The sequence below is a fragment of the Podarcis gaigeae genome (genome assembly GCF_964106915.1).
Source record: "Podarcis gaigeae genome assembly, chromosome: 5".
Taxonomy (NCBI): domain Eukaryota; kingdom Metazoa; phylum Chordata; class Lepidosauria; order Squamata; family Lacertidae; genus Podarcis; species Podarcis gaigeae.
In genome coordinates this window covers 30,860,182-30,875,620 of record NC_139681.1, presented here as the reverse complement: position 1 = coordinate 30,875,620, position 15,439 = coordinate 30,860,182, and the positions used below count along the sequence as shown (strand labels likewise).

The 15,439-nt window shown below is 44.0% G+C and overlaps 1 protein-coding gene and 1 long non-coding RNA gene across 2 annotated transcripts; one reads left to right on the top strand and one right to left on the bottom strand.

Moving 5' to 3' along the window:
• Nucleotides 1-406: 406 nt before the first annotated feature.
• Nucleotides 407-8,457, top strand: LOC310845242. The gene is made up of 2 exons (XR_014564596.1): nucleotides 407-865; nucleotides 6,281-8,457. It is a non-coding gene; the product is annotated as an uncharacterized lncRNA (long non-coding RNA).
• Nucleotides 8,458-10,808: 2,351 nt separating this feature from the next.
• Nucleotides 10,809-14,254, bottom strand: FAM241B (family with sequence similarity 241 member B). Its single transcript, XM_083740033.1, has 2 exons — nucleotides 14,138-14,254; nucleotides 10,809-12,643 (listed from the first exon to the last, which is right to left on the bottom strand). Exons 1-2 carry the CDS (start codon nucleotides 14,228-14,230, stop codon nucleotides 12,365-12,367), a joined length of 372 nt encoding a protein of 123 aa, XP_083596159.1. The 5' UTR covers nucleotides 14,231-14,254; the 3' UTR covers nucleotides 10,809-12,364.
• Nucleotides 14,255-15,439: the final 1,185 nt, after the last annotated feature.

Sequence of the window (15,439 nt, the reverse complement as noted above, 5' to 3'; positions counted from 1 at the left end):
ATAAGTTCCCCTTACACAAACACTTTCCCTGACTCTCCGCTTTAACTAGAGGTTCAAACTATCGAGCAGTCAGTGTTATAACAACACCTCCAGATCAGCTTCAATAGGCACCCTTCAGTCTAGAAGGGGCAGGGAACTTCCCTGGGAAAGATCTGAGGCTATAGGCAGTGGAAAACGAATTTTCCCATTCCCCATGAAAATTCATCTCATCTTGATGAATTGCAGGACGAAATTTCCTTTATCATCCCAGGGATGCATCTCATTTACAAAGGTCCTGGGAAACGTAATTTGTTTCTTAGCCTCCTGCTGTCTGTGGTCTTCTTGCTGAAAAGTGACATCATTTACAAAACCAGTAGCAGCGGTGATGGAGTCCCAAGTTGCTCTGCAAATCATTTTGCAGCCAGCCATAAATAAATATAGGAAATTGTGCCATTTCAATATTGAGAGGGTCGTAGTTAAAAAACGGATTTTAATATGGATTACAAAAGAAAGGAAGAGCTCTAACCTGCATTATGAATGGCACTGAGGAGGATTAAATCTAAATAGTGCCTAAAAACTACATTATTTGTCAGAAGCAATGCTGTTGACTTTTAATTATTCCCCCTGCACAATGGAACTTTACTTACTTTTCCTCTTTAACTTCCAGCTCAGAGTGAAGTCTGAATTTCTTACAATGATCCAGTGCTGCAGTGGTTTTTATTGGACATAAAGCAAGGAATTGATAACAGTCCAACCCCATAAACTGCTGTGCTGGATTACAGTGTATAAGATCAATCACAAGGTCCCACCATCAATAGTTCTCATTATACTACTTGATCCAATGCTGTTACAGGAACAGCTATATTAGTCAGGATGCCCAGCCATGGTAAGATACAACAGTGCTATTAAGACAAACAAAGATTTATCTAGCTCAACCTCCAAATCACTATAATTCCTGGATTTATAGAGTGATCTAGACCTGCTAATATTAATGGAAGCTTTACCACTGATTTCAAGGAGATGCAGTATGTACTCTTCAAGTTTGTCTCATGAGTTGTGGTTGCACATCTTCCATGATAAAAGCACTATGCACTTCCTAATTCCTGGACTTACAGTTTGCTTCACAGTTGACTGGTGCTCAGGGGAGTTGAGACAACACAGATGTGGGAAGAGTCACCACAGTCATATAGCAGGTTAATTCTGTGAGACTGGGGAATTCCTAATATCCATGAACCCTGTCGCAGAAGAGGCAAAGATTCCACTGTGGCACTCGCTCTTCACGGCCATCACACAGGAAGCAAAAATTAACCCAGTTAACCCTGTTGAGAATATGTGAACCTTAACTCTGAGTCTGGTTCTCATCAAGCCATCGCAGGGGAATGAAACTAACTAGCAGGAGGGAGGGAGAGACAGAGAGAGAAAAAATGCACGCAAACTTGAAGGAGGTTCACACTGGGGTCACCTTAGACCAGGAAGCCAGAGCATCATTTAGGAAAAGCAGAAAGGCAATCAAGGAATAGCCCTTCCATAGAGTCTCCTCTATGATTCAGGCAGTGCAAAAAAAGAGAGCACAAAATTCGCTTTTGCTTACACAGTTTAGGCTGCAACCCTGGGAGCAAGCTCCATTGAACACAGTGGGACTTCTGAGTTAACATGTATAGGATTGTGTGCTTAAGCTGATCTTCTGCTAAAAAGCAACACCTCTTGGAGCAGCTAAGAACATTAAAAATAAGAGATTTACAATAAATACACAAAACAATATAAAAGCATAAAGAGATTTAAAAAACAGGATGTCAGATAAAAACAAATAGACTTTGTGGAATTTAGTGGCGCAGGCAATGTTTTAAAAACTCCCTTTGATAATAGTTTTAAGTTCCTTAATTCTCACTGTTATACTCCAACCTGTTAGAGGATGTTAACCAACTTTTTCAAAATTACTGGTGTCAATCTGTGTGCCATAGTATTTGTTATCTAAACATCCTGTTAAATGACTACAAGCAGGCAAACTGGTTTCAAATTAGCCACAAAAGCATTTGTCATACAATGGTTGCGATTCTTTCACGGATAGTCGTATAAACAAGTTTCGCTCCAACCAAGTTTGGTATGGCCTGTTTATTCTGCATTCATCCTGATTTGTTTGCACAAAGCTTGTGTGGTGGTTAGACTATGTCCAGCCCTTATTGAGCATTCGTTCTGGTTTATTTGAGAAGTTGTTTGAACAACGAGCATTCATCCAGAATTATTTGCAGGGCATTTACATCTTTCTATTATTCATTTGTTCATTCTACACTTTCCAGTGTGTTTCACCACCACGTGCCAAACTGCAAAAACTCCTGTGTGTTGTGTGTGTGAAAAAGTGGATTTGTTGCACTAGGGCAACAGGGCATTTTCCCCATTTTAATTGTGCAAACCTGAAACTCTTGCATGTGCTTCAACCCCTTCTGCAAAAATACTGAAAGTCTGCAGGCACCCTGTGTAGAAGTGAAACAAGGAATTGTCTTACACCAAGGGAAATAATTGCTCGGTCTAGCTCAGTAGTGCCAGCACTGAATGCAGGAGTTCCAGGCAAGTGTCTCTCCCAGCCCATCCAGGAGAGACTGGACCTGGGAGCTTTTGCATGCAAAGTGTGTACTCTACCACTCTTCCACCAAGATTCTTGGAGTAGGAGAGGGAATTCAGAAAACTCAGATTCCTGATGAGAAGGACAGGCAGTTTTTAGTGCAATTCTATCTACGCTTTGTGGCATTTGCCTATCATCACAGTTATTAATATATGTATGGAGAAACACCAGGAAAGTGCAATGCTTCGTTGGCCATCCCAGAATTGTTATGGATGTTTCTGTGTAACAAACATGTGATGTGCTGAAGGAGAAGTGGATTTTTCCAAAGGCACAGGAACAAGAAAAGAAAAGAAAAGAAACATCCACCCGAACCTTTCTGCTCCTAATTATCTCCTCAAAAACCTCCTCTAATTATTTGGGCCTCCAAAATTATCCTGCTCTTGATGAAAAAGTCATTTGATTCCCAGGGGGAATTCCAGATCACTGACCGTGTGTAAAATTAGGTGGATCTTAATCAGGCAACGGTCCATGTTGGGATCTGCTGAACAGAAAGAGATATTCCTGAGATTTTTGGTAATAATCCAAATGAAAGTGAAAATAGCTGTAAAGGGAGGGGAAAAGGAGCTTACAGCCCACTCTTTGGCAATAATTGCTGCCCGGCCTTACAACTGCAACTTCAGACAGACATTCCAGTGAATCGGATGCTGGGACAGCCATCAATCTTCCCACCCACCTCACCTCATGCAGGTTGTATACCTTTGTTCTTCTCTTTAATGTCACATAACCATTAATGCATTTTCCCAGTTCTTCATTGCATCATCATCATTATAAAAAATGAGGAGAGGTTTTGGGTGGCATTACAGGATTAAAGGATTTTGTTAATTAGCATGATGCATAGCTGACATCTTTTGCAAACTTCTAGGAAATTGATTGATAGGTTGATTCATTTTTTAGCTTGGCCCTTCAGAGTGATAGGCATCCATCGACTGAACACAGTGGGTGTGCTTCCAGGTTGCCCCCCTCCCTACATGCTACATCTGTCTTCCCTCTTAGCATCAGCAGATGTGGTGGGAATAGAAGGATTTGGGCCTAAGACTGTAGCTTTCTCATATATTCCAGGGCTGTGCTCTGCCAAGGGAAAGGTGAATAAATGGAACAGTATGTTGGCCTCCTCAAAGCAACACTGATGCTTCGTGAAGCTAAGAACTGTCCACCGAGACTCCTTTTTATGTTAACCTCTCCTTTCTCATTTCCTGCTCTTACTTATTAAAGATGGCAAATTAAACCCTGCATCCTGCTTGGCAGAAAGTTTCACATGACCCTACCCTTGTCATGCCAACAACTACAAGAGTGCTGGAGTGAGCCTTAAGTGTAGAAAGAACAGCGACATTTGCAAGCTGCTCCACCGTAGCAGGGAAACCATTGGACAACACTATTGTCACTGACTTCAGTTGCTCAGCTCTCCAATCGGGACCAGCCCTGCTTTTAGGCAGAGTGAGGCAATTGCCTCCTGCGACAAATGTTGATGGGCTGGGAGTAGACAGAGCTGTGTGTTCCTTGCTGCCTTCAGCTGACATGGAGGATGCTGTCCCACTGCCAGTGTCAATGTGAGTCAGTCAGTCTGGTCAGCTTTTGCACATCACCTGTTTGTCGCTTACAGGCAGCCCAGTGGGATTGTGTGTGCCATGAAGGTCCTGATGGCAAAACTGCATAGTGCTGTCAGTCACTGCAAGCTTGCTGTCGCTTCCAATCAACTGATTGGTGCCAACAGCAATCCTCCTTTGCTAAGGAGCAATCAGGAGCACTTGAAAGCTCTTGATGTTTCCTTGACAGACACATTTCCACCTGTCCTATCTCTGATATTATATATGACATCAGGTGTGGGGCAGGCAGTCATGGTTTGGGAATGGGAACAGCCTCATAGCCAAATTGAGATCCATGAAAGATCTAATTGGGCCCAGGACCCGGAAGTTCCCCACCCCTCAGTTAAACAGATTGTGTGTGTGTGTGTGTGTGTGTGTGTGTGTGTGTAGTTCTCACTCTCTTTTACTTTGGTTTGTTTTTTAATTATTCTTGTTTTAAAATGTGAGTCGCATGAAGCATTGTCTCAGGAAGACAGAATATAAATAGTCTAATAAATAAATAAATTTAGGCATCAGCAGAAAATGTGCGTTGATAGAGCTATCTCTCCCTAAAAACAGATTCAGTAAAGCTGGACTTCACCATAATGAAGGAAAGCTGAAACAGTTTATCATATTTTGGCTGCTTGTAATTTGTTTCTGTAGTTTTTGGATCTGCACACTGTAACAGCACACAGAGTGCATATTAAAATGTTACTTTTCCCCCATACACTTAGAAACACTATGAGTCCAAAAGGAGAGGCTGGATGAATGTTGTGTTTCTGCATAGCGCAAAATGGTTTGACTGGCAAGTGATAGTGCATAGCCTGTTTCAGTAACGGGAAAAAGAGAGTCCAGGGTCCATCAGATTGTCAGCATACAACTACAGCTGTGCTTTAGAGTCTACAGAAAAAAACACATCTCCAATTTTCAGTGACAGCAATTTGATACAAGGACCAAAAAGTATGTGATGTACTTAATCTCTGTTTAATACTTTGTAATCCAACCCCCTTTAGCTTCCAAGACAGGACGCTGGCCCTGCTAATAGACAGCTGCCTCAGGCGGTCAATTCTGGGTGTCATGAAAGGGCAGCAAATTGTTGGTTATTGATTATTGTTGTATTGTTACAGCCAGGGAAAAGATAGTTGAAATAGATTGGCAAGGGAGAGACCCAAGTGTCACAAAGCAAGATGTGTATGTTGAGACTGTGGCTTGAGTGGACCCATGCAGGGCTTGGAGCATGCCGTAGGGGTCATGTAACTCAAGTTGTGAGATGGGTGTATTCTCAATTTGTGAGCACTCTAACTCCATATAGGTAAATTCACTCCCAATTTGACTTGGGTTCAGAGTAACTGCTGACCTCCTCCATGCTGAGCAGAAGGCAGCAGCAAGGGCAGCAGCAGTTGAGCCCCTGGATCCTATTCTTCCCCTTTCCCCACAACTTTTAGCAGCTGCAACCAAAGAAAGGCTTCTGACACAGCGTCTGAAATGGCAACCTGCCTTGGGCATACGAGACTGAGGATGCAGCTTGTTTAAAAACTAACAAAGCCCTAAATTGCATTTACTGCAATGTTTTGCTACTCTAGACATACATACATCAGGGAAAGAGGAGTAGACTGCTCATTCAGAATTGACATCAAGATGACATTCAAGGACAACTTGACAGTTCTGCTTCCTCCTCTATAGTTGCTTCCTCAGGGAGTCCTAGATGGGTAGCATGAGTCCATGTGCCACTTGTATTGGCTTCAGCATTGGCAGAGTTCTTGTTCACTTATACTAGGCTGGCATTTGGAGCATAGTCCAAATCCTAAAACACCATGCAGCTGTCTCCTAATTTTTATTTTTATATATTTTTTATCTTCTCTTTCAAAATTGCTCAGGAATCTTCTATTCTTGGCCATGGCGGCGGGGAGGGGGGAGAGATATCCAACTATGGCATATTCAGCATAGACCTATTACAATCAATGTTAAGTAAGTTGAGTCCATTGATTTCAACAGGGAAGGTGGTGGTTTCTGCAAGCGCTTTAGAGGGAAGTGAGGGGCAGATGAGGGTCATCCACTTGGGAAGGTAGCCCATCTAAGAGAAGTAAAACTCTAATCCTAAACCTCCGCTGCCTTGCAGGATATCTTTGGGAGAAGAAAAAGCTAAGGAATAAGACTGTTGGATTGTGCCTTGTAGGCCTCCTTCCAGCAATTCCTGCAGCCAAACTGGTGCCTAACATATTGCTCGTTTTTCCTTTGGACCACATCTTGTCATCTGGGCAGCCCAGGACCTCCATACACACTGCCCAGCCTTGTGCCCCAAGGAGGTCACTTTGGTGATGATAATGCAGTGGTTTGACTTCACCCCCCGAGACGCGCTCCATTATCTCTTGAGACAGACGGATGCCAACAACAACAACTGACAGGGAGGGAAGAGGAACTTATGGTGTTCCAAATAAGTTGACCCACCTTGGGCACTAGCCATGGTGAGGAGTGGGGCACCACTTGTTGTTCCACCTTATGCAGCAAAATGTCTTGGGAAAGCTCTGGGGTGGATAATCTTTTAGTGTGTGTTTCTTCCTTGCACTTGCCCTCCTCTCCTTCTGTCCATGAATTGAGTAAAACAAGCCTGATTTCACCTTGCAAACATAGCTGGAATTAAAAAGCTTTTCCCACATAGGACTGCGCTGAAAGGCGACTGGCTTCCTTTTCACAATTGTAAATGTAATTTGTTCCTCAGCTGACTCTCTTGTCTTCCTATGAAGTCGTTTCTTCTCTCATCCACAGGAGCAAGTTAACAGGGGGTCAGTGCCATCTAGTGGAGATAACAGGAAAACACAAACTTGCCCCTCCTTGGCTCACATGGATTTAAAAATAATTGCTCATTCAACCAATGGTCATTATGAGATTGCTGGGTTGCACAGCAACTTGAGTCGTTTTGCACTATGTGAGACACAAATGCAGTGTGTTTTTTAGAACATGAACAAGAATAGGAAAGGAAGAGGGAACTGGGGAAAAAGAGGGAATGTTGTTGGTCTTTAGCTAGTTGGTTGCTTCTCAGGGATGGGTGAACTTCCTCAGCCAGAGACTAATTTGCTCAACCAGCAAGGAATTCAGTGCTACAGTTTTGGGCAAAGATTCTCTGGTATTTCAAAATGCAAAGATACACAGAAGCACACTATGGCAGAAAAAACATTAAGTTACACAATATCCACCAGGTGGCACACCTACAGTACTCTAAAGTCCCACTTGGGCAAAAGACCTGCTACATTTTTTCCTGGGTACTGCCAGATATATAGATGAGTTACATTAAATTTACAAATTAATTTGCCCCCTCAGTGGTTATTTTCACAGCACTCCAATAATTATGGGCCCAGATTTGTTGTTTTGCCTTTCATTCTCTGCATTAAGTATTGATACCAGCTGTTTTATAATAGCATGTCATTCATTAATGACTCGGGCCAGGAATGCACTTTATAAAATACATTAAAAAAAATAAACAATTACATGTGGGACCTGTGACATTGGCTTGTGGAGTGCTCTCCTTTAGGGTTTCAGGCAGGGAGCCATGTCCATTTTCAGGATACTACATTCCATTTCCCCTCCTTCTCCAGCTGTGATCCCCAGCCCCTCTGCTACCAACACACTCAGTTTTCTGTACATACATACATACATACATACATACATACATATCTAGTGCTGGTGAATGTTTATTCCCCCTTCAACCCACTTTTTATTCCCTAAACAGCTCCATGAGTCAGAAACAGCAACTGATCCAGGGCTGCTGAATTCTTAAAGCTAAACCCACAGTAAGTTAACATTGGGGAGCCTTTTAGAAAATACCAAGTTTGTTATTTTCAAACACTCAGGAGATATTAGATGCCATATTTTCTTATAGCAACTGGAGATCAAGAATGTACGTTGCTAAGTCTGGTGCCTGTACACAGGAGTAGGGAGAACCAGATTGTTCAGAATCAGAATATGAAGAGTGCCACTGCCACATGCCACCTTCCGAGTCTCCTGCAACATGCCCTTACCCAACCTCGGGAGTTGTCGCATGCAAGGAGGAGGAAACTCTTATTTGCAAAGACCTACCGTGCCATGTTTTGTTTTACTCATTATTAGGGTGGGTGGAGAAGAGGAGAAAACATGCAACAGCCATACATCTGAGACCCACTAGTCAATAGCCACCTTTCCAAGAACTGTCGTTTTAGTTTTTTAAGAAACCAGCATGTTTCCCATGTTACAAGAATGGGTGGTGCAGTAATGTAAGTTTAACTCTCAGAGAGGAAGCATCCTTCACATCACCTGTGAAAACACTCAGAGAGACTCTCACATCCTGGGCTTTCCAAACCCAACACTTTAGAACTCACAAAGCCATGTTTGATCAATATAGTGGCTGAAGTGTAAACATGCACTCATGAAAACCAGCCAGTTGGAAGTGACACTTTAAACCCCTTCTTGGCAGAGCACTGCTCGCTCTCTGCATCTCTTGAACTTTTCAGAATGATGCTCTCTTTTGAGTCCCGCACGTACAAAGCTGGGCTGAGTGTTTCCCTCCCTCCCTCGGCCTTGCTTTGTGTGACTGATGGATGGCCTGAGGGGTTTCCCTCCACAACCCATTCCTCGAGCCCCCCACCCCACCCCACATGCCTGAATGGCTTATTAGGGAGCCCCTTTGTGGTGTAATTGGATTTCTCCCCTTGTTAGTTTGAAATGAAAATGTCATCTCAATCGAGGGAGGAGCCCATTCAACTCAAATTAAAGCCGGTCATCTCTTCAGTGAGCTGTGAAGCTATTCATGCTGCAGCAAGCAGCTGCAACTGGAGGCGCTCTCGACAATGCCTCAGAAGTGCTCTCCAACCCCAGCTCCCCCCCCCAACACACCCCACCACACACAACTGGTCTGCTTCTGTGGTGTGACACACACATATATTGGCCAGCCCAAACAGTACGTTAGTCAGGAAAGCTGAAAGCTCAAGGTCCCAAGGAAACAGAAATGTCAGGAACTAGGTTTGAAATGGAGAATCTTAGGGATCCCTAGCTGAATGAGCCATCACAACTGGCCTGGTGTCAGCAGCTGCCAGGGCCCCAGCAGGACCACAGAACCCAGGTAGCTGGGTCTGCAAGTCACCATTTATATTTCTCCACAATGCCCTGGGCACTGTGAGACACTTTAAACAGCAGCTTCCCTACCACCAGGTGAGCCCACGGTCTGTGAAGCTCACCCATGCAGATAGTACCATGTCAAAGTATTAGTAATGGGTTTACAAAATGGCCTCCAAAACCCAAGTATCAAGGGAGCCTGGAAGCAGGTCATTCTGGGACAGGGAGTGGGACTGTAGCCTCATCACCTACCAGGCCCAGCATGGCCTCCTGCTGCCACCATTTACCACTCCAGACACAGGCAAATACATGGCAAATACCCTCAAGGAGCCAGGCTCGGCCCTCAAGTCTGAGCAGACATGTTTCAAATACAACGTATCATGGGAACATGGTTATTTAAGGAGATTAGGATTGAAGATTAATGCACCCGGAGGACAGGCCACCCCCCCCTTCCACTTAAACCCATTGTTCTGTTATTGTAGGGAGCACCACCTCTACAGCAAGCACAGGAGCAAGCTGCTAACAGGATTAGTTCTGTTACTTGAACTCACAATAGTGGCACTGAAGGACCACCTCTGACAAGGGGTTCCCTCAAAAATTCAGACAATCCACGAATGCGAGTGAATAAAAGCCAAGTGAGAGAACATACTGGAGGGGGGGGGGGAGTCACAGATTATTGCGGGTCAGCTTCCCAACCCAGTAGTTAGTGATATAGATGTTTCCTGTGTTTTTAATATGTTGTTGGAAGCCGCCCAGAGTGGCTGGGGCAACCCAGTCATGCCAAGCATATAAATAATAAAATCATTCTCATCATCCTCATCATAGCAATCAAGACCCCAGAAGTTGTTGCAGCCACATCCTGTGAGCTCCTAACTTGCACATTAAAACTGCTTATGAGCACAGAGAGGCTGAGCATCTCCCCATGTACTTCTCCAAGCTTGTCTCTCCAGCTCCTGGGTGAGCAGAACCAGTGGCGTGGCTTTTTGGATCCCAGCCAGTGCTGCTGCCTGCTCTTTGATACATCTGCTAACCAAGTGAGTGACTGAAAAGCTGGAAGCAATGCTACCCTACTAACCTGAACAAGCAAAGTTTCCCCGTTTGCATTTGTTTAAAATTACAGAATATGCTGAGGTTTAAGAACGGACAAATGTTTGTGAACCATTTTGGGGGGCTTTTTGGCTGAAAGGCACCCCAGAAATAAATTCTAACCCACTCACAGCCTGTCCTGTTCAGATCTGTCCTTCATCTAGACAAGGCAAAACAACTTCCAAAAGCAAATAGAGGTAATTTTGTTTATATCCGCTTATAACAGCCACTGTCAAGCTGTTGGTGTATCTTCAGATGGGAGGGTTTGGTCATTTGAGTGTTCAAAGGGTTGTGGACGTTATATTTCTACAGATTAATGCAATACTTTTGGTTTTAAACATGTTGCAACTTGCCTTATGTCCACAGGATAAATCTGAAATATAAGTTATGTTGATACCCAGTTTTTCATTTGAGCTTGCAGCATTCATTATTAGCAGCCCAAGATCAAACACATAAAGGAATGGAAGCCACAGCCATTTGGAAAGGAACAAAAGATGTGTATTAAGGAACAGTTTGCAACTAGTATTACAAAGAGTTGAGGGAGGTGGTTACAAAGTTTTCCTTTGCTTGGATTAGATTCCTCCACTCCTGTTTTCAAGAGGAGGCCACCACTAGCAGGGGAAGAAGTGTGGGTGGGTGGGGAGTTCTCCCACCAGGTCATTTTGCAAGGATGCAGAAATATCCATTCACGTAAATTAACAGACGTGAGAACCACGTTACACTTGCCCACTGCACACTCACTTAGTAAGTCTCCCCCATTGCAACACACACAAACCACACACACATTATGAGACAATGGATAGTTTCGTGCTTAAGGCAGACCCCAAGTGAGCACCCCGGGAGCCAGCACTCACACAGAGGCAACCATTCATCAGCACTGTTCCAGCATGGGGACTGTGTATGCGACAATGCAAAGTACGGAGGCCACACATACAGCTCCCAACATGGAAAATAATTCTCAGAATTGCCCTTCCTCATGTACGCTGATTAGCTACAGAGTGGCCTCCTATCAACTATGCAAAGTGTGGTTCCATGATCGACATTTCCACACAAACCCAAGCTTCTCTCCATTTGGAGATGGTATTTTAATCCTGTGACTGACCTGAGTTAAGAAGCTTGGTTTTCAATCAATCTTCGTGCACATGCCTGTCTTTAAAAGACCTGGACACACATCTCAGAAGTGATAGGTGTTATACCTATATAACTTGCTTTAAACCAGGGATGTGGGGTCTGTGTCTTCCCCTCCAACCAAAGGAAGCAAAGGCTCAAGGTCGGATCGTGACCAAGAGTGCCAAACCAAACCCAATCCATTTTACGACTCCCAGATTATGAGTGTAATGCAGCCTTGTACAACCTGATGCCAGATGCCACCTCGAATCACTCCCAAACTGCATGGCCAATAGCTAGGGATTGTGGGAGTTGTAGTCCATCTGAACCTGAAGGGCCACACATTTCCCACCTCTGCTTTAAACCTTCTCATTTATCATGTTAACTACCTCCTCTCTAAGGGCAATAAACAATGCCTACTTAGTCATCTCATAACACTGCCTTTTACATACGAGGTTCATTAAGCGCTTTTGTTGAGAGAACAAATGAGAGACCCACCTGCTGCCTTTTCACCCCTTCAGTCAAAAAACTCAGCTTCAACCAACAACCCTGAGATTGCCTCCACACCCAACTGCTACAATCTGAGCAGCACAACGAGAAAAAATGTAGACAGCCTTGTGCCACTGAAATAAAGTAATTTTTCATGCTTCCGCAGGAAGCCAACTGAAGTAGAAAAAACTGTACCCTCACAAACTCGCACTCCATATACTGCCTCCCCACACAACTCATTTCTGTTCCCTACAAAATCTATTTACATAACATTTTGAGGGTGGGAGCCCATATGGGCACACATACACACAACAGAGGCACATTTGACCCCCCCCCCACACACACACTCTCTCTCTAACATGCGCTCACACACCGGATAAGGAAATGTGGCTCTCCATTCGCCAAGCAGCAGTCATGGCTTGTAAAGAAGTCCCTGTCATCGCTGGCTTAAGTGAGAGACAACGTAGATGAGGCCCACCAAGAGTAGGCCACGCACGCCAACCATCATGAGAAGGAGCAGCAGCAGGATGGACATGACTGGCTCCACCACCTGGTTTCCAAGGTTCCACGTGAGGAATCCCATGTTCACCAACTGTTGATTGATGTCTGAAAGCAGTGAGCGCTCCCCTGGCCTTGCTGCATCCTGAGGCTGCTGCTGCTGCTGTTGGCGGTAGTGTTGTTGTGGAGCAGGGCCTGCGTTCATGTTGAAAAAACCCTGCAGAGGAACCCCAGAGAAACAGAGTGAATTCATAGTGCCGGATCCAGTTTGACAGATACAGTAAAAGCCAGAAAGAGCCGGAAATGCAGCCATTTGGGTGGTTCATAGATTCCAAAGAGCAGGTACTACCATAGAGAGTTTTAAGAAATGAGGAGACAACACAAAAACTTACAAGCCTCTTCAGTGAGCACATTCCACAGACGTTTAAAAATATTTTTAATTTCCACCTCATCCTTAAAAATAGTGCAAGGCAGTAAAATGCAGCAGAAAACTTAATTAAAAAACAAAACAAAACATGGTTTAAGAAACAGTAAGCCTGCAATCCTATCTATGACAGCTGGACTTAAGATGCCAAAGAAGGCTCCCCGCCTACACAGAAATGGAGCCAGAAACAAAATGCTGCAGTGTGGATTACTCCTGTTTTCAGGATATCCCACCCTCCTCCCATTCCTCCCTCATGTTCTGTCCCTGGTTTCATTTGCACTATACATTTGAAGCAGTATCATACAGCTTTTTCAGTCATGGCTTCCCCCAAAGAGTTATGGGAATCGTAATTCATCAAGGCTGCTGAGAGCTGCTGTTCCCCCCTCAAAGAACTAAAATTTCTAGGGTTGCCTGTGGAGAAGGACTGACAAACTCCTCTGACAATGTCCCACTCCTGCTCCAAATAATCAAGTCAGTATTTTGTGACCAGTGAGCATAGTCAGTACTCACCAAACTGTTTTTTGGCCTCCTCTCTCCCCCCCCCTTAATCTTTCCCACCCCACCCACCCAAGGCTTTTCTTTTGAACACACATCTACAAACCTTGGTGTTTCCCTGAATCTGTTGATAACCCCTCTAGGATGAGAATGGTGTTGTTTTTGATATGCAATGACTTCAGAGAACTAAAACCCCTATTAGTATTGATGATTCACAACTAAGCCTGCCATGTGAACCCTGGCTAGGCAGCAACATAGGCCCTACAGCATCCACAGCCCTGCTGATCGTGGCAGTCAGGCCAGAAGGGTAGGCAAATCTGCTGCACCAGTGACAGCAGTGGGGACGACTCAGGATCCAGCAAGTTTCTCCTTCCTGCCCCTGGAGGACCCCATATTGGGTCTTTCTGCAGGCTGCCACCTCAGGAATCTCACCGGACAGCCTGCATATTTGCATATGGAATAGGGAACTCTACATGGGCAGTGACTGGCAGGGTTAGGAACTGTGGTCCAGTCCAACTCCCCCTCTCCATCTCAAGTTCAGTACAAAGGTGGTTCAGATTACAGTGCCCAAATGCAATTCTGTGCATGCTTACTTGGAAGCAATCCTGGCTCAATTTTGCAAATTTACTTTAGAGGAAACATGCACATGTACTTAAAAGGGTAATCTTTGAACAGATTCACCAAACTTCAGAATTAAGCATCCATTTGCAACAGGAATATTGAAGCCTTTCAAGTTCCTCATATAATAATTCCCAGCAAAACTGAAACACCACATAAAGGTCTTCTCCTCACCGGCCGAGAGGAGGTTCCTCTGTTCTGAGTGCTCTGCCGCACTCGAGGGTCATCGTCTTGTACGATGTCGCCGTTGGCCAAAATCCGCACCATCTTTAAGTGGTGGTGTTTGTTTTGCCACCCCTGTTAACATAAAAAAGAAAAGAGTTTTGAACAAGCTCCAACTGTTGTCTTAGGGAAAGGAGTGCAGTTTAGAGAAGCGGGGACATATCAAATTAATATACATGAAGGCAGTGCTTTATTTCTAAAAAAATAAATAAAAATGTTTAGGTGTTCTCTTATTTTCCTACTCATATTGAAATACTACCCCTCAATGAGACCAAACTTAGATTCACAAAATGTTTAGGGGTATGCGTACCCCCAGAAAAAAAGCACTGCATGAAGGCACATTTTTATACTCTCTATTAGTTGCTCCACAATTAATACTGACCCCCCTCTTTTCATGGTCACAAAGGCTAGTGCAGATTGGAATACTTATCACACTTTTCACACAATCCTTACCTGTACGCAAAAAAAAAAATCTATTCCATGGATCATTCATATAGAAACCCGGGGGGGGGGGGGGACAAATTACCAAAAAAACCCCAACCAGACAAGCCCTTTGACTAGCAAGAAGAAAGGCTGACTCACATACTCCTGTACAGTAGAGCCATCATCATCCAGTTAAAGTGGATTAATCACAGGACTCTTTAATCGATTAAGTTGGCACACACACCATAAGAATGAAAATGAAAAGCATGCTTTGCTTTTAGATGATGCATGCATTTGTCGCAAGACACCATCTTGGAAAAGTTAATCCCTCCTAGCTGAGAGAGAACAAATAATCACAGTCCATTTCAAGCAGTGACCCTAGGCACAGTCAGCAGGGAGCAAGTCCCATTGAATTCAATGGGGCTAACTTCAGACTAAGCAGGGATAGGACTGCACAGTTGATGAGTCAGAAGACTTTTAATCGTTTAATCCAATTAACTGACAAATGGCTGCAGCCTAATATCTAAACAGAAAGGTGAAAGTCTGTCTCTAATTCCTTGGACGATTAACAGAAATCACAAAGGGCAGATTTTAGAGAAAGCTCCACACACTTGATTAGACCCCAGGGCTGCATCTGAATATAGATTTCTAGGCACTCAAACTAAAATAGGAAACATTCCCATAAAAGCAGTTATGCCATGGTGCAAGACAGTCTGATGCTGGTGTCATACATGACCCGACTACAGTCAGGAGGACCATTACAGATTGATGGCCCAGGCATATCTTTTATTTTTGTTATTATATTTATCAGGCACCGCCTTTCACCAGAGG